This window comes from Culex pipiens, chromosome 3 (assembly GCF_016801865.2).
Source record: "Culex pipiens pallens isolate TS chromosome 3, TS_CPP_V2, whole genome shotgun sequence".
Lineage (NCBI taxonomy): Eukaryota > Metazoa > Arthropoda > Insecta > Diptera > Culicidae > Culex > Culex pipiens.
In genome coordinates this window covers 63,131,094-63,150,301 of record NC_068939.1, presented here as the reverse complement: position 1 = coordinate 63,150,301, position 19,208 = coordinate 63,131,094, and the positions used below count along the sequence as shown (strand labels likewise).

The 19,208-nt window shown below is 34.6% G+C and overlaps 1 protein-coding gene across 23 annotated transcripts in view; it reads right to left on the bottom strand.

The window, feature by feature from the left end:
* LOC120424318 (poly(rC)-binding protein 3) overlaps positions 1–19,208 on the bottom strand; it is a 335,864-nt gene that overhangs the window by 61,878 nt on the left and 254,778 nt on the right. For 20 of the 23 annotated variants that reach the window (XR_008212383.1, XR_008212384.1, XM_052709550.1 and 17 more), the window contains 3 exons: positions 15,954–16,070; positions 15,790–15,886; positions 15,552–15,715 (listed from right to left, as the gene is read on the bottom strand). The exons of the other annotated variants lie outside the window; for them this stretch is intronic. Coding sequence is in view for 18 of the 20 variants with exons in the window: in XM_052709550.1 (XP_052565510.1) it covers positions 15,552–15,715; positions 15,790–15,886; positions 15,954–16,070 (378 nt within the window). In the remaining 2 variants the exon portion in view is untranslated. The remainder of the gene's footprint in view (positions 1–15,551; positions 15,716–15,789; positions 15,887–15,953; positions 16,071–19,208) is intronic. 23 annotated transcript variants of the gene reach the window in all.

Genomic DNA, 19,208 nt, shown 5'->3' with positions numbered 1-19,208 from the left:
AAATTATTTTTCATGAAACATCTTCGGCAAATCAAGACGACTGTATCGAATTATGACAGCTGTTTTAGTATTTTTTCACACGGATCTCCAATTTATTTGCTTTTATAGGGGAGAGTAGCGAGACTTGATCCCCATTTTTGTATCGCACATAACCCTGACAATTTCTCACAAAACTATGAACGTTTTGCATGCATTTAAAGCTTAAACATTCAACTGTGTTTGGCTAATAAGGGTATTTAATCAAATAAACTCTTCGAATCATGCCAAGCGTTAGCAAAAAATGAAACCGGCATTTCCAAAATATTAGCGGTAACTTGATCCCCCTTTCAATATTTTAAAGAAATCTTAAGCAAAATGATTTTCTATAAGTTACAGCAATTTCACATAGAACCTTACCGTTTGTATTCAAAATAAAACAAATTTAGTATGTAAACTATTAAAAAACTTAAAATATTCATATTCGGACCAAAATTTGGCATGCTAACAAAAGCTGGTAATTTTTGTTCACAAAACATTTGAAAAAATGGTTCAAACTGCAGTAAGTCATCCACAACAATATTAAAGGATTAAAGGTCCATGTACGAACAATTAAACAGATTTATTAAGCTTAAAGCTGATTCCAGTGTCTGTAAAAATGCAGAGATAAGTCTCCCTAAACGCACATAAAAAAAACAATTGATTGTAAAAATAGTATGACGATAAATTTAACGTCAAATGCGTAAGGGTTTCGTAGTTAATAAGTTTATCAAACAATTCATGTATGGAAAATATATTTAGAATAAATTTTGAGTAGTTTCTATACATATCAAAACAAAGAAAACGATCTCTGGAAGGTTTTTTACAGCACTTTTTAGAACAATGTGTGTAACTCATTCCGAACATTTTTTAATTTTTTTTCTTTGTTTTCACACTGAGTTTGAGTCAATTTCGCACAACTTTTTAGAACAAAGCTAATTTTTTACCCACATGCTGAGAGATACAAGCTTCGGATCATGTTTCCCCGAGGATCAAGTCTCCCCACTCTCCCCTACCTATTTAGACTGTAGTCCCGATTTTCCCCAGTTGGTGGTAGTGACTTTAAGATAATTTGTAAAATATTTGTTACATAAAACATGAATGTCTAAACTTATTTGAAATTTTACATTGGCTGGTATAATTTTATTTGGTGTCTTTTTATTTGTTTTTTTAGACATTAGAAAAGATTTTCTAGGCTTTTCTAGTTATGTCACAAATAAAAATAATGTTATTATAAGAGACTTATTAAATTTGAATCACATTGGATTAGACAAAAGATTAGTAACCAATGCACAAGAAAGATCAAAAAATCTTACAAGCTATCTTAAAACTGCTATTTTTTTCAGTTCGAGCTGATTCTATGATTTTAGGCAAGAAAAACATTACAAATATAATGAAAACATAGATTTTATTAATCTTTTAAAAATTTTCAAGTAGTAGTTTATGCAACAAGTTGCAAAAAGAAGATTTTTTCAGTACGAGTCGTACATTATACAACGAGGCCCGTGGGAGTCGCTCAACCTACATTCCTGTCATACATGAGGTCTGCACAGCTGATTCCACCCGCCAGTATTTTTTTCCCGCCAGTAATGACAGGAAACGCTGACAAACGGAATATGTGCCAAAATCATAAGTGGTTTTTAACATATGAAGGGAAATCATCGTGAACTGGAACTGCCGGCCGTTAGCCCGGGTAAAGTGGAAACGTTGAGATGATTGTTGTCCTCTGCTCTCATCTCGCAAAAAGCCATACAGAGAACCACATCCCTTTCAACCGGCTCCGTGGCTTAATGGTTACGGCTTCTGTCTCCCAAGCAGAAGGTTCAGGGATCAAATCCCGGTCGGTACCTTAGAAATTTGGAATCAGGAATTTGAATATGAATAAAAACTAAAATGAATCAGGTGGGATTCGAACTCACACCTTTGGATTGGTGGTGGTCTGAGACGCAAAGCAGTCGGCCATCAGAAGGTTTACACTCTAGCAGTGAATTGATCCGTAGTGTTGAAACATGTTATCTCTTCTTCTTATATTATTAAATGCGCGCTGATCCCTGATTTGCCTGAGGGGATTGGAAGTCTAAATATAGATCGAGTTTCCTTCAGATGCTTGCTTCTATGTTTAGGCGGGGCCGAACAATGCCCAGCGACCTCGGAATTGGACCGCAAGGAGCTCTGTCATTCTGAAATGGGTCGTTGGAAGCAGCGCGAGGGCTATCACCACCTAATAACCGGGACTGAGATAAGCTGTATCAGCATTCGGCATGTACACAGTCTGATACAAATTATACTTTCCCATAATTTCGCTACCGGTTAGCGGGTATTGGATTGGACCACACACACACACACACGAGTCGTACATTATACAACGAGGTTCAACGAGTTGGATAATTACGACGAGTGCTGAAAAAATCAAGTTTTGCATAGAGTTCTATACAAACTTTTTTTGCAATTCCATAAAAAAAACCCTTTGAGGTAAATTATAAATCAAATGTCCATATTCTTTGTCAATGGGTAATTCTCCGCCAACTCACACAGCAGTTGCCCCGACCCCTCTTCGATTTGCGTGAAACTTTGTCCTAAGGGGTAACTTTTGTCCCTGATCACGAATCCAAGGTCCGTTTTTTGATATCTCGTGACGGAGGGGCGGTACGATCCCTTCCATTTTTGAACATGCGAAAAAAGAGGTGTTTTTCAATAATTTGCAGCCTGAAACGGTGATGCGATAGAATTTTGGTGTCAAAGGGACTTTTATGTAAAATAAGACGCCCGATTTGATGGCGTACTCAGAATTCCGAAAAAACGTATTTTTCATCGAAAAAAACACTAAAAAAGTTTTAAAAATTCTCCCATTTTCCGTTACTCGACTGTAAAAAATTTTGGAACATGTCATTTTATGGGAAATTTAATGTACTTTTCGAATCTACATTGACCCAGAAGGGTCATTTTTTCATTTAGAACATAAATTTTCATTTTAAAATTTCGTGTTTTTTCTAACTTTGCAGGGTTATTTTTTAGAGTGTAATAATGTTCTACAAAGTTGTAGAGCAGACAATTACAAAAATTTTGATATATAGACATAAGAGGTTTGCTTATAAACATCACGAGTTATCGCGATTTTACGAAAAAAAGTTTTGAAAAAGTTGGTCGTCATCGATCATGGCCGTTCATGGTCACCCGCGACAGACACGGACGACGAAATAAAGAGAAACGCAAAAAGTAACTTTTTCAAAACTTTTTTTCGTAAAATCACGATAACTCGTGATGTTTATAAGCAAACCCCTTATGTCTATATATCAAAATTTTTGTGATTGTCTGCTCTACAACTTTGTAGAACATTGTTACACTCTCAAAAATAACCCTGCAAAGTTAGAAAAAACACGAAATTTTAAAATGAAAATTTATGTTCTAAATGAAAAAATGACCCTTCTGGGTCAATGTAGATTCGAAAAGTACATTAAATTTCCCATAAAATGACATGTTCCAAAATTTTTTACAGTCGAGTAACGGAAAATGGGAGAATTTTTAAAACTTTTTTAGTGTTTTTTTCGATGAAAAATACGTTTTTTCGGAATTCTGAGTACGCCATCAAATCGGGCGTCTAATTTTACATAAAAGTCCCTTTGACACCAAATTTCTATCTCATCACCGTTTCAGGCTGCAAATTATTGAAAAACACCTCTTTTTTCGCATGTTCAAAAATGGAAGGGGTCGTACTGCCCCTCCGTCACGAGATATCAAAAAACGGACCTCGGATTCGTGATCAGGGACAAAAGTTACCCCTTAGGACAAAGTTTCACGCAAATCGAAGAGGGGTCGGGGCAACTTTTCCCGATTTCGTGTGAGTTGGTAGAGAATTACCCCAATAAATCGTCCAAATAAAAAATTGTTTAAAGGTATTTTTTTTCGAAACAAGTGCTGAAAACTTCAACTTTTCAGCATCCATTTCAGTGCTGAAAAGTAGAACATTTCAGCAATTATTTTGAAAAGTGTTGCTATTCAATTCTGTTATTTTTGGTACAGAAAAGTAGGCTATTTCGTCGTTCAACAATGACAGGAAAAGTTAATAGTTTCACGCCGGAATCGCAAAAAATATTCTAACCATTCCCCGGGAAATTCAAAACACTGCAAAATTGGGCGCCCTACTCGCAATGAATGTCAAAAGACAAAAGTGTTTTATAAAATCATGTTTGTACTAAATTTAGAATAGAAAGTTGAGAAAATTTATTTTACAAATGAAAACAAAAAAAAGTAGATGTAAATAAACTGTTTAATCAAAAAAATTATTTACAATTTTTCGAAGGAGCACGGCATTTTTAGCTATCTCATCTTTAACGTGATTTTTGTTTTGTATATTAAGTGATTTTTATCATTACAATGCATGAGCTAGCTTGACCACTTCAAATAAATTTTTTAGATAAGATCGTAAAATTTCATGAAAATTAGCTGTAATTATTTAAATATTTAAGAGCGAGTTTTTCACCGATGTGAAACAGGTCGTATCGAGGTGCTCCGATTTGGATGAAACTTTCAGCGTTAGTTTGTCTATGCATGAGATGAACTCATGCCAAATATGAGCCCTCTACGACAAAGGGAAGTGGGGTAAAACGGGCATTGAATTTTGAGGTCCAAAACACATGAAAAATCTTAAAATTGCTCGCATTTCCGTAAAACTTCATCAATTCCAACTCTCTTAGATGCATTCGAAAGGTCTTTTGAAGCCCTTCAAAATGTGCTATAGACATCCAGGATTGGTTTGACTTTTTCTCATAGCTTTTGCAAATTACTGTTAAAATTTTTTTTTTTTTAAACCTTAATAACTTTTGGCAACAGCCTCCAACACCCATACTCCCATAGGTCAAAAGTTAGGGAAATACATGGACTATAAGCCTATGGTATTAACTTTTTGGCCAATCGCAGTTTTTCTCATAGTTTGACGATTTTTCTAGAACAAACATTTTACAACGTTAGTTTTTGCCCTGTAGGCCGCCATAGCGGCATTTTTTGGTCTCAATTTTGTCATATTCGGAATCCTCGGACAATTTCACGTAAGTTAGAAGTATTGGAGTTGTAAATTTGATTGGAAAAATTGCCGTTTAGAATGAATTAAAATATTTTTTAACAATTTGTTGGATTGGGGGTAAAACAGGTTTTCGCCTACTTGATACAGCATTTGACGTATTGGTCATAGGGTTAATAAGATCTTTTTCTTTTTTCAAAAATGTTTTATTTAATTATTTTTTAAAGAAATATTACAACTCCAATACTTCTAACTTACGTGAAATTGTCCGAGGATTCCGAATATGACAAAATTGAGACCAAAAAGTGCCGCTATGGAGGCCTACAGAGCAAAAACTAACGTTGTAAAATGTTTGTTCTAGAAAAATCGAAAAACTATGAGAAAAACTGCGATTGGCCAAAAAGTTAATACCGTAGGCTTATAGTCCATGAAATTCCCTAACTTTTGACCTATGGAAGTATGGGTGTTGGAGGCTGTTTCCAAAAGTTATTAAGGTTTTTAAAAAATCCATTTTTAACAGTAATTTGCAAAAGCTATGAGAAAAAGTCAAACCAATCCTGGATGTCTATAGCACATTTTGAAGGGCTTCAAAAGACCTTTCGAATGCATCTAAGAGAGTTGGAATTGATGAAGTTTTACGGAAATGTGAGCAATTTTAAGATTTTTCATGTGTTTTGGACCTCAAACTTCAATGCCCGTTTTACCCCACTTCCCTTTGTCGTAGAGGGCTCATATTTGGCATGAGTTCATCTCATGCATAGACAAACAAACGCTGAAAGTTTCATCCAAATCGGAGCACCTCGATACGACCTCTAGAACAAACCGAGCAGAATCTACAAATACTGCCTCTTAAATAAGAAATGTTATAAAATATGAACAAAAAAATTAAACAGGCCACGGCTTGTCTAAAGGTAATTTTTATAAAACTTGAATGAACCTCGGTAATTCTTTCTGGAGCTTGTTGGGGAGACTGTCCCCAGTCAGGGAAACTGTTTTTCAAAAAATTCTATCGGTAAAAATTGATTTTATCTCATTTTGAAGTTTTTATACAATATATTTAAGCTAAAATCATGAAAAAGCATTAAATAAATTGCTGAAATTATGATGTTTTTTGTTGTTATTTCATCAAAACATCAGTTTCGAGTTACCTCAACATGTCTCCAATATCCTACAACATAGAAAAATGTTTATCTTGGTCGTCAGTTTCGATAATAGCTGCAAAATTGTTTTTTTCCTAGTGTTTTTTTCTCAAATTCATCATCTGGAAACATCAACTTTATTCGTGTTTATTAAAACTGTTTACGTGTATTTGTAGCAAATAACATTCAGAATAAATTTGCAGAATAAACATGCTATTACATCAAATCTCTGAAAAGTTACAACAATTTTAGTGCGGAGAAAGCTGCAAATTTTGAAATTCTGTGATATTTATTCCCTTTTCGTCCTACTACTATTTAACTAAATTTCAGGATGACAAATCAAAAGTCCTGAGTTGCATTTTAATCTTTTTTTTTGTAGAAAAAAAAACATGATTACAGATTATTGAACATCTTACAAAATTCTGCTAGCGACTTAAGTGTATCGTTGAATAAAAAAAGGTTGTATTTACGGTTTTCCAATACAACAATTTCCTACGCAAACGGCATGGCCAAACTCTAAAGTGCTCGGATCGGCTTCAAATTTTCGGGATTCTCTACCCAAATTCGTTTTATACATAATTTTTGTTAGGTCGTTAGGGTGGTTCCTAACGCGTCAGGGCAGTTCAAAGATGAAAATTTTGAGATTTTTTTTAAATTCATTGTCAAAAGCCGTTTCAACTGAACTCATGCGTAATTTTCCTTGAAATCCTAATTAGTCACTTTTCTTTCACAAACAGTTTAACTTTAATTGGATGAAACAATGCCAAGCAATTATATCTTTTTTTGCAATATCGTCAAAATTGCCATTTTATGGCCCACCCTAACGCGGCAGGAACCACTCTAACGACCTATCAAAAATTATGTATAAAACTATTTTGGGTAGATAATCCCGAAAATTTGAAGCCGATCCGAGTATTTTAGAGTTTGGCCATGCCGTTTGCGTAAGAAATTGTTGTATTGGAAAACCGTAAATGCAACCTTTTTTAATTCAACGATACACTTAAGTCGCTAGCAGAATTTTGTAAGATGTTCAATAATTTGTTATCGTGTTTTTTTTTTTCTGCAAATAAAATAAGATTAAAATGCAACTCAGGACTTTTGATTTGACATCCTGAAATTTATTTAAATAGTAGTAGGACGAAAAGGGAATAAATATCACAGAATTTCAAAATTTGCAGCTTTCTCCGCACTAAAATTGTTGTAACTTTTCAGAGATTTGATGTAATAGCATGTTTATTCTGCAAATTTATTCTGAATGTTATTTGCTACAAATCCACGTAAACAGTTTTGATAAACACGAATAAAGTTGATGTTTCCAGATGAATTTGAGAAAAAAGCACTAGGAAAAAAACAATTTTGCAGCTATTATCGAAACTGACGACCAAGATAAACATTTTTCTATGTTGTAGGATATTGGAGACATGTTGAGGTAACTCGAAACTGATGTTTTGATGAAATAACAAAAAAAAACATCATAATTTCAGCAATTTATTTAATACTTTTTCATGATTTTAGCTTAAATATATTGTATAAAAACTTCAAAATGAGATAAAATCAATTTTTACCGATAGAATTTTTTGAAAAACAGTTTCCCTGACTCGGGACAGTCCCCCCAACAAGCTCCAGAAAGAATTACCGAGGTTCATTCAAGTTTTATAAAAATAACCTTTAGACAAGCCGTGCAGGCGTTAGCTCAGGAACTATTGGATCAATTTTCAAAGTCAAAAGAACAAATGATTGTTGAAATTTTGGGATTAATTTTTTTCGGAGTATAACACTATTCTTAAACCTCTACCGCTGATTTTTTTATTTTTCCCGTGTTTAGGAGGTTCTTTTGAACAACTTTTGTGCTAGGAAAAAACTTTACGTCTCTTGCTTTTTTGTTCAATTTTTTGTATGTTTATTTGCATTTATCATGTTTGATTTATGTTTGTTTTTGATAGTATTAGGCTTATTATACCATTCATTATCTTTTGCCTCATTAGTTTTTTTTTCATGTTTTAAAGCCACTTGTTTTTTGCTTTTTTCACATTTTCTGTTATAGAACGATACCATTGTCATTCAAATTGTAGAATAATGTGTAGAGGCATAGTTTGGGACATTACAAAAATAACTGCATACTTTATTTTACAAAACATACAGGAAATGTTAGTGAAAAACACAGCAAAACTTGACCCCAGAAAAAATACATTTTTAAAATCATTGGCAAAGTCAAGCCAAACATTTGAAACTTCCAACCTTAAAATTTTCTTAAATTCAATGAGTTCTTCTTTCCAAAGTTTGTCAAGCATCAAATATTGATTGAAATGGATTTTTGGCGAATTTTTAAATAGAAGCACGTCTAGAGACGGGTTTGGATGGTAGAAAAAAAATTGTGTCATTTTTTAAACAAATCTACATTTAAATTGCAATCATCTCTAGTCGCCACCCTGCTCCACCAGCTTCGCGGGCTGGCACAAAGAGCCCACGACCACGCGAGCGTAATCCGCTTAGTGTTAATTCTTAATTTATTTAATGAAGTTATTTTTCGGCGAGCCCGCTCCTTCCCTCCCACTAGTAGTGGGAAAAGCGGAAAAGTTTACGCGAGGAAAAAAACCCCTCGAATAAACGCGCATGAAGAAGATAATTAATAGGGGTACTTGAAGATAGTCTTTCCCGCGGGAAATCGCCAAACCACCGACCGCCACCGGGAAAATTTTGCGGTTATTGGTTTTTTGCCCTTCTAATAGGGTACCTGGGTAAAATTTTCTTTTTTCCGTAAGTTTTGCAGAATTGTTGCGGAGGGAGTTTTTGAGGGAAAATGCCCAACGTAATGACGTTTGGGATCGGCGTCCCTGTGTAATTACAAGTTTTAGAAGGAGAAAAATATCGATTTTGGAAACCACTTGCGAAAAAAAGCCAATCTGGTCAAAAGTTGGAACATCCGGAACGATTCCATCTCTAATTTAGTGCCTCGAACGGTCGATAGGTTGCAGGACGATGCTAGGTTAGTTTGTCTGGACTCGTTGATCTGACAGAGTGTGCATTGTAAGTCATGGGGTAAAAAGTTCAATTTCAGCATGTTCTGTGCTTCGCTTTGAACGGGGAGCACACGTTCACACTGAGAACATTGTCTGCATATATGCGCTACACCCAAACTAAAGAAACCTCACGAATTGACAGCTATCGCAACAAAAAAGCCCTCTCACCAATACATCTCCATCACTTGGTGAGAGAGAAAATATTAAGAGCGAAAGATGCTCTCTTCTCTCGTTCGTGAGATATCGACGCATGATCAACGAATGATTTTTTGAGATTACGATCTAACTAATACATTCAAAAGTGAAACGTCAAACTCACTTTTTGTTGACGAAGAATGTTTGTAAACAAACCAACTTGATGGAGCTAACGAAATTAACTACAGCAAAAATCAAGAAATTTGTCAACAACTTGGCTCTCCCTCGTTTGGGTGCAGCAAGCTCGTTCGAACAGAAGAAGAAGTTCGTCGGCGCACGGTCCAACTGCGCTTTATCATTTCATTAGCAGTGATTTCTCGACGCTATCTGCCATTCGAGCACGAGAGAGGTAGGATATGAGAAAAAGTTGCTCTTCTAGCCGAACTAGAAAGCGTAGAAACCGAATCACAACTGCAACTTAATTTGCACTCCGGAGCATATGTGCATTCGCGTATGGAGATGCTTGATGGAATTACCCGAGGTTGTCCGGGTGACAACAGTTTTTCTCCGTCAACTCAACCGGCTTTGGAAACCGATCCGTGTGAGTTTGTTTGTTGTTTCAAATGGTTAGTTTATGATACGGTTTGACTTTTTACGTGCGAAAGTTAGCTGTGTGATTGCCACCGCAGTTAGCGCACTTGACGTTGTTACACAGTGTAGTGCGATATCGCTGTGTCGGAGCTGTCCTGGATCAAACTCCACTCACAAATCCAAGGGTTCCACACACTAAACCCGCATTCCTGTTCAGAAACGAACGAAATCTGAAACCATTCCTGCAGCAGCAGCAGCAGCACTATTATGCGAGCATAAAAAGTCCTAAAGGACGAGATTACGAACCCAAAATTGCCGCTAGTTTTCCGACTGGACGAGGACGGAATGTGATTTCGGTATGCGGGTCCGAAATAGACGTTTTTGGCCAGCTTAAATTTTGATCCCAATTGTTGCAGGTTGCATGAACTCGAACTCGAATCTGAACACGGACGTTGCCACGGAGCCAATTTGGTCACACAGCTGGTGCCACCCGGAGGGATCACATTCGTCAACGTTGCGAGAACGCATGTATATTGCGCGCCCAGTATAATATTTCATAAATTTTAATTGAAATTTATATTGCGCGTTCTTCGTACCTTTCAAAATTGCTTTTCCCCGCCCAAAATTTCCAACTTGATGCACTTTTTCAACTGATGCCTCGCTTAATTTACGTAACCCTCTGACTTACACCCAAGGGGGACCCTTAACTTTGCCTTAGATCGAAAAAAAACTTTCCCCATAAGTTCGTTACAAAACGGGGGGGTTGGGAAGTCAACTCTGGTCGTTGCAAACAACCGCACTTTTTAACCGCACATGCAAAACTAGGGTGGGGGTGGGGGTCCCCCCAAAAAGGATCCTAGAGAGCGGGGGAGCAGAGCTTAAGGAGCTTTGGGAAAGTTTTGACTTGGGCGCTGCTGGTTGGTTGGAGGGAAAGTTTTTCCCTTGATGCTTTACATTTGTGCGTTGTCGCGGTGAATTTTACGAGGATGGTGTGTACTCTGAAGGGAAAGTTTTTCTTTTTATGATGGGGAGAAGTGCAGCGTAAGATTTTAGTGAGGTTGTGATTCTTTTTGAGGAGAATCTTTTGCATCTCATCGGAGTATGTGAAAAAATGTTAAACAACGTGTTTTGAAAAAAGAAGAAAATACTGTAGTATACTGAAGTATTTTCCCCACTTTGCACATTTAAAACAAAAAAAAAAAACATAACTCAAGATATAAAGTAACTAAAAATTATCTCATGAGCTTCAAAATCTATGTTGCTCCTGTTTCTGAAAATTTTTAGATCGTTTTACTCATTTTCCCCCGACTTGATTTTTTTATTTGAAGAAAACTTTGTGTGTGCCTTTTCTATGCCCGAAAATACATTCTGCATCTTTAGTTCGTTCATACAGGTCTCCAAACGATTTTGGATGCTGTTTATACAAAAAGTCTATTCAAATACCAAAAAATCTTAAGAAAATATTTACTAATCAAAAATGCAATAAAAGTATGATTCTTTTTTTTATTTGGCTTTCTTTATAAAATAATGATTTCATTAAATAACATATTTTTTCATTTTTTTTTTTTGCATTTTTTGAGCTGTTGTGTCTTTCAATTACGAAAAGTTTGCTGCCCAAAAATGTATTCTTCACTGCTGAAATTTTCATGTTATCGCAGTTTCAGGGAAATTTTTTTTCGTCATATTGCAGTCAATGACTATGGAAAACACATGTTAAGTCGAACTTTTCATTTGCCATATCAATTTTTCCGTGACGTTGCAACGGAGTGAGAAAAAACGAAATTTTGACCCTTTTTGGATTATTACAAATTAATAACTAATTTTTTGTTATGACAAACATTTATCATTAATTATCCAGCAGCGATTGATGACTGGACCAATAAAAAAAACGAAACAATATTTTAAATGTTCTACCTACCAGCCAAAACGTGTCATGTTTGTCACTGGAGTATGTGTCGATTTTTTTTTTCTAAATAATCTGCAAATAACAGCCTCAGACAGATGAGCAAACAGGAAAAATGAAGGTTTTTTTTTAGCAAAACACCAAGTAACTAAGAAAAATTGCTTCTAATTTTCATTGTCAAAAAGTTGAACAATCATACAATTTTCTGTTCCTTGTAAAATTAAATATATAAGAAGTCCTACAGTACAGATTTTTGAACATATCAAATAATAGCGTGGATTTAAAAATTTTGAAAATATGTTTATTCGATACAAAATTTGCTAATTGCAAATTTAAATTTATTTCTAAAAAACAAAATAACTTTTAAGAATTTTATAAAAAAAATGTTTTGTTCCAAACAGCATATTGAATTTTGACCAACAATTTCCACAGTTCAAAAGATGACATGTTGGAAGACAAACATATCCAAAAATGAGAATGTTCAAAAAATAAAAATTATTTTGCTCATGGGGCATATTCCAGGTCAACTGAGTACACTTTTGGACTCGACCTTCACCGATTTGGACCAAACTTGGAGGGAACGTTCATCTATCGATAGTTAACAGAAATCCCAATTTTGGTGCTGATTGGACCATCCCTCTATTTTTGGCACCGCCCTCTTTTTTGAGGATTTTCTAAAAAACTTTTTTTTGATCATAACTTTGCAACTATTTGAGGAAAAGGCTTTCTACAGGTTGTATTTCATAGAAAATTGTCCAAGGAATTCGATAAAAATAAAATTTTAACCCTTAAATGCCCACTAATATTAAATTTTAACGTTTTAGTTTAAAAATTCAGTTTGGTTAATTCCTCATATTTTTATTTGTTTGATTTTATCACCATCGTGTTCCCCGGACAATTTTACATAATAATCAATGTAGACCGCAAACAAAAATGAACTTTTGGTGAGATACAGCGATTTTACTGACAAAAGTTAGATTTTGTGCAGCACTCGGAAGTACATGATGTACTTTTCAACAAAAAGAGATGAATTCCGCATAGTTCGGTTTTTATATAAGAGAAACTTATTTCGGATTAGAATTTATAGGACATAGTGCAGCGCAAAATCAAACTTTTTTTCAGTAAAATCGCTGTATCTCACCAAGAGTTAATTTTAGTTTGAGGTCTACATTGATTCTTATGTAAAATTGTCCGGGGAACAAGATGGTGATAAAATAAAACAAATAAAAATATTAGGAATTGCTCAAAACTGAATTTTAATACTTAAAACATTAAAATATGGGTAATTCTCCGCCAACTCACACAGCAGTTGCCCCGACCCCTCTTCGATTTGCGTGAAACTTTGTCCTAAGGGGTAACTTTTGTCCCTGATCACGAATCCGAGGTCCGTTTTTTGATACCTCGTGACGGAGGGGCGGTACGACCCCTTCCATTTTTGAACATGTGAAAAAAGAGGTGTTTTTCAATAATTTGCAGCCTGAAACGGTGATGAGATAGAAATTTGGTGTCAAAGGGACTTTTGTGTAAAATTAGACGCCCGATTTGATGGCGTACTCAGAATTCCGAATAAACGTATTTTTCATCGAAAAAAACACTAAAAAAGTTTTAAAAATTCTCCCATTTTCCGTTACTCGACTGTAAAAAATTTTGGAACATGTCATTTTATGGGAAATTTAATGTACTTTTCGAATCTATATTGTCCCAGAAGGGTCATTTTTTCATTTAGAACAAAATTTTTCATTTTAAAATTTCGTGTTTTTTCTAACTTTGCAGGGTTATTTTTTAGAGTGTAACAATGTTCTACAAAGTTGTAGAACAGACAATTACAAAAATTTTGATATATAGACATAAGGGGTTTGCTCATAAACATCACGAGTTATCGCGATTTTACGAAAAAAAGTTTTGAAAAAGTTGGTCGTCATCGATCATGGCCATTCATGGTCACCCGCGAAAGACACGGACGACGAAACAAAGAGAAACGCAAAAAGTAACTTTTTCAAAACTTTTTTTCGTAAAATCGCGATAACTCGTGATGTTTATAAGCAAACCTCTTATATCTATATATCAAAATTTTTGTAATTGTCTGTTCTACAACTTTGTAGAACATTGTTACACTCTAAAAAATAACCCTGCAAAGTTAGAAAAAACACGAAATTTTAAAATGAAAAATTTTGTTCTAAATGAAAAAATGACCCTTCTGGGACAATGAAGATTCGAAAAGTACATTAAATTTCCCATAAAATGACATGTTCCAAAATTTTTTACAGTCGAGTAACGGAAAATGGGAGAATTTTTAAAACTTTTTTAATGTTTTTTTCGATGAAAAATACGTTTTTTCGGAATTCTGAGTACACCATCAAATCGGGCGTCTAATTTTACATAAAAGTCGCTTTGACACCAAATTTCTATCTCATCACCGTTTCAGGCTGCAAATTATTGAAAAACACCTCTTTTTTCACATGTTCAAAAATGGAAGGGGTCGTACCGCCCCTCCGTCACGAGATATCAAAAAACGGACCTCGGTTTCGTGATCAGGGACAAAAGTTACCCCTTAGGACAAAGTTTCACGCAAATCGAAGAGGGGTCGGGGCAACTTTTCCCGATTTTGTGTGAGTTGGTAGAGAATTACCCATATCATATAAGAGGGCATTTAATGGTTAAAATTTTATTTTTATCGAATTCCTTGGACAACTTTCTATAAAATGCAACCTGTAGAAAGTCTTTTGCTCATATAGTTGAAAAGTTATGATTAAAAGAAAAAAAAAAAGTTTTTTTAGAAAATCGTCAAAAAGAGGGCGGTGCCAAAAATAGAGGGATGGTCCAACCAGCTCCAAACTTAGGATTTCTGTTTACTATCAATAGATGTTCCCTCCAAGTTTGGTCCAAATCGGTGAAGGTCGTGTCCAAAAGTGTACTCAGTTGACCTGGAATGATCCTTATTTATTTTTTGAGTGTGAAGAATCGGATTGAAAAAACGGGTACAGAGTGGAATATCTACAACTTAGCCGAAGATACCAAAATTGTTCAGAAAATCTGTACTCAAGATATTGGTTTTTGTATATTTCAGTTCAGTAGCATTTTTGTACATACAGTTGCCAAAATTGTATGGATACTTGTATGAACGAGCCTATGATGTAAAATGTCTTCTTTGGTCATAACAAAAAGTACAAACAAAGTTTCTTCAAATTAAAACGAAAAAGTTAACGTTGTCAAAGTGTTTAACAATTGCTTTATAATTAAAAAAATTATGAAGGCATTAAATATTGTTCATTTTCAAACCAAAAGAGTATTTTTTGAGGTGTTCCACACAACAGTTATGGATTCACACATAAATATCTTAAATTCTGCAAATAATAAAATAACATATGGATTAATGTGTAGCATTTTTATTAAAAAACAAATTTGAAGAAAAATAAGTTATGTAAAAACACTCCAACTTTGAAATAACTAGATTTTACAAAATTCAGTACAGTTGTTCGTCCTTTGTGGTGTTCAATACAATTTCAAAAAATATTTTCACGAACTTTTATGCTTGCAGCAAATGTTTTCATTAATTCTCAATGTATGTTCTACATTTTGCATAAAAATCAGAAAAAAATCATAGTTATATTACTCAAGTATAGGAAGAGAACTTGACAAAAATGTAAACTTTTTTAAGCTGATCTGGTAGGCAAGTGTTGCCAGTTTCATTTTTTTTATTTCAAAATAATAAGATTTAAAATATCACTCACCTCCAGCATCACGCAGCATATGTGGTAGATGCACTGCGTGATCGAGTCGGCCGAACCGCTCAGCGTGACGGCCCGTTCCGTCGAGTTTGGCAACATTTCGCTCGCGACCTGGATCGAGCAGCCGGTGATCTCGCGGATCTCCTTGATCTTGGAGCCACCCTTACCTGGACAATAGAAGTTGAGAAAAATCCATTTAGAATTGAACGTCGCTTCCGTCACTTGGTAGGGTGTTACTTACCGATCAGCGAACCACACTGACTAGCGGGTACGATGAGGCGGATTGGAATCTGTGTTTTACCCTGTGCATTAGTATTGTCTTGGAACTGTGAACACCACTGCAAAAGGGAAGGAGAAAATTAAGGATAAATGTCTATTCGGCAAAACTCCAACGAAAAAACTCACCTCCTCAAACTTCTTTGTGATCAGTGTAAAGGCTTTGTAGATAGCACTTCTGGAACCGGACACCGTGACGATCCGCTCCGGACAGGATCCGTCTGATATGTTGATTTTCGCGCCGGACTGCAAAAGGAAAAGAGAGAGAGAGGAAAAAGTTTAAATTTCGGGGGGAAAACACGTTCGAAAACAATTTTCATCACGTCAGGGGGGAAAATGGAACAAGTTTTCCACTGCATTGGGAAAAGCGATGTTTGAAATCTGTTGGGTTTTTAACAGCAACGAGAAACGTGACGAGAATCTTCAACACAAAATTAAGACCAATGATTCCAAACAGAATCAAATAAGACAAAATTGATTAGAGCTAATTCGATACAAACGATACAAATTTGAAAACATTAGGATTCCAAAGGACCAGACCGTGGTCCGTTTCCCCCCACTCCCAAAATGTTTCAAGCTTGTTTATTTTTTCCTCCCTCCCCACCAAAAAGAGCGGGCAAACTTATCGGAAAGTCAAACGAGAATCACTTGTTTAAACGGGAAAGTTTTCTCGTTTCGACTTGCCCTCTTCGCACGCCACGGCGCTCAATTTTTTCGAGCTTTAGTTTTTCCCTCAAACTTGAAACTTGAAGTCGTGAGAAAAAAAAAACAGGGTTGAGAGCAACTTTTTCCTGTTTAACACATAATATTCTGACATTTTTATTCTATTTTAAAAACACGCGCGAGCTACAAATAGCAGTTTTCCGTCCAAAACGACAGGAATTTTCCGCGCAGCGTTGAGGGGTGAGAGGACGGAAAAAAGTTCTTGTGGTCGCTAACCAAAGTTTTTTTTCCCCAACCCGAGTTTATAATGCAATAAAGAGGTAGTTTGTTGAAATGTTAACCGCGTGTTGCTGAGATATCGACATTAGAGCATGGAAAACATCAATTTTCCTGTTTTTAAACACTTACATGGCAATATCTCAGCAACTAAGAGTCGTATCAACAAAGTTGTTAAAAGCAAAATATAGATAATTTTCTCAGCTTTTAATAGTAGTTTATGCAACAAGTTGCAAAAAAGGGATTTTTTCGGCACGAGTCGTACATTTATCCAACGAGGTTCACCGAGTTGGATAAATACGAAGAGTGCTGAAAAAATCAAGTTTTTCAACGAGTTCCATACAACATTTGTTGCAAATCCGAAAAACACCCATTGAGTGAAATTTTAAGTCAAATTTTTATGTATTTTGTCAATAAATCGTTTAAATCAAAAAAATGTTGAAAAGTGTTACTTTTCGAAACAAGTGCTGAAAAGTTCAACTTTTCAGCACCCATTTGAGTGCTGAAAAGTAGAACTTACCAGCATTTATTTTGAAAAGTGTTGCTTTTCGATTCTGTTATTTTTGGTACAGAAAAGTAGGCTATTTCGTCGTTCAAGAATGACAGGAAAAGTGAGAAGTTTCACGACGGAATTGCAAAAAAATATTTTTTTTCCAAAAGTGGGCAAACATGGGCTCTTATTGAACAGCTATAAATTGAAAACGGTGCACTTTACCAAAATTTCGCCAATGTACTTTTTGATTGCAAATTCGATTTTACATAGAAAAATGAAGTTGAAATATTTTTACGACCAATATTTCGATTTTTGAAAAAATCAGTATTGATTCAAAGACGCATAACTCGGTCAAAGATGTTTTGCACAATCTGGAAATTTCTGAAAAGTTGGCACTAAAACACATCAAAAAGTTATAAAAAATAAAAAATGTTTTTTTTTGTTGCAAATCAAGCTTTAGTGACAAAAAGTGAAATTAATAAATTACCTTCTTTTACTGTGGATCATTTTATTTGCAGTGTAGTCCGTATCTACAACTTTGTCGAAGACACAAAATCGATTAAAAAATTCGTTCAAAACATGCAGATTTTTGAATTTTCATATTTATTTTTTTTATGAACAGCTGCAAAAATGGCTTCTTTGGGCATACCGAAGGCTAAATTTCGTAGAGAATTGCTCAACTCAGAAACGAAATGAAAGATTCAATTTCACGAACAAAATTCAAAAAAAATATTGAATGATTCAAAGGGTTACATAACAAATTGCATTAAATACTAAAAACGTAAGTTCAAATTTTGGAATATTTTTTTTATTGCAAGGCAAATAATATTGGAGGTTAACATTACTTCTACGCAAAACATGTAAGAAAAATTAGAAGGCAAAAACTTTAGCATTTTAATTTCAAAAGTCATATTTTCGATAAAAAAAAACTTATCAGAAATTTTTGCTATTTTTGACCATTGAAATTTTTGGATTTCAATTATCTTGGATGTTAAATATTGTTTATGATGTTAAATTAATAAATCTTCGATTTAGTGGGTTTGTATTTTTACTATTTTACGTTTTGAACATACAAAATCATCATGCAATGATTTTTTTTTTTCGTTTTCAGCTTTTTGCACGTTTTTTTTTTTTTGGTTAAAATTTAAACAGCTTAGCATGTTTTTTGCCAACCAATATTTATTTCAATGGAATGAAAAACCTGTTTTAAAATTCTTTTTACAACTGCACAGTTGTTTAGCAAATATTAGATTAGATTAGATCTGCTCAGTTGTTTTGCAATAATAAATTTTCAAATTATATAAGTATTCTCGAACTTTTGAAAATTTAACCTTATTAAAAAAAAGTTTAATTTCATTCGGAATTTTTCGCGACCATATTTATTGCGATTTATTGCGTCTACGGAGCCATCCTCAAATTACGTAGCAGAATAATTTTCCAGAACTTGGAATTTTGTCAGATTTGTGATTTATTTTAAATTTTCTGCTCTTTTCGATAAAAAAATATTTCGAAATTTTAAATCCAGCCTAACATTTCAAAATATTAAAAATAAATCTCGGTTTTCAAAAAGCCGTAAGAGCCAATGATAAACAAAGCCATTTTTGCCTCGGTATTCGACCTACTTACGAAAAACACATTTCAAAAATGCTTAAGATTGTTCATCTACACGTCTTACAAGTGCCCCAAACAAAAAATAGATGAAATTTTGTTACAATTTGGAGAACTGCGAATATTGGTGTCGGAGGTCACGGTGGCTGTACGGCTTTTTGAAAACTCACCCGAGAAATGTTTTAAGCCCTTTCAAGAAGTAATAGTGGACAATTTCATGAAGGTTTCTTTTTTTAACATTGATCCAAATTGTGGCATTTTTTCTCAGCTTTTTAATAGTGGGGAGCTTTTTAATAGTGAAGTATTTTTTCAAAAAAAAAAAAAAACTAATTTTTTTTCGAAAA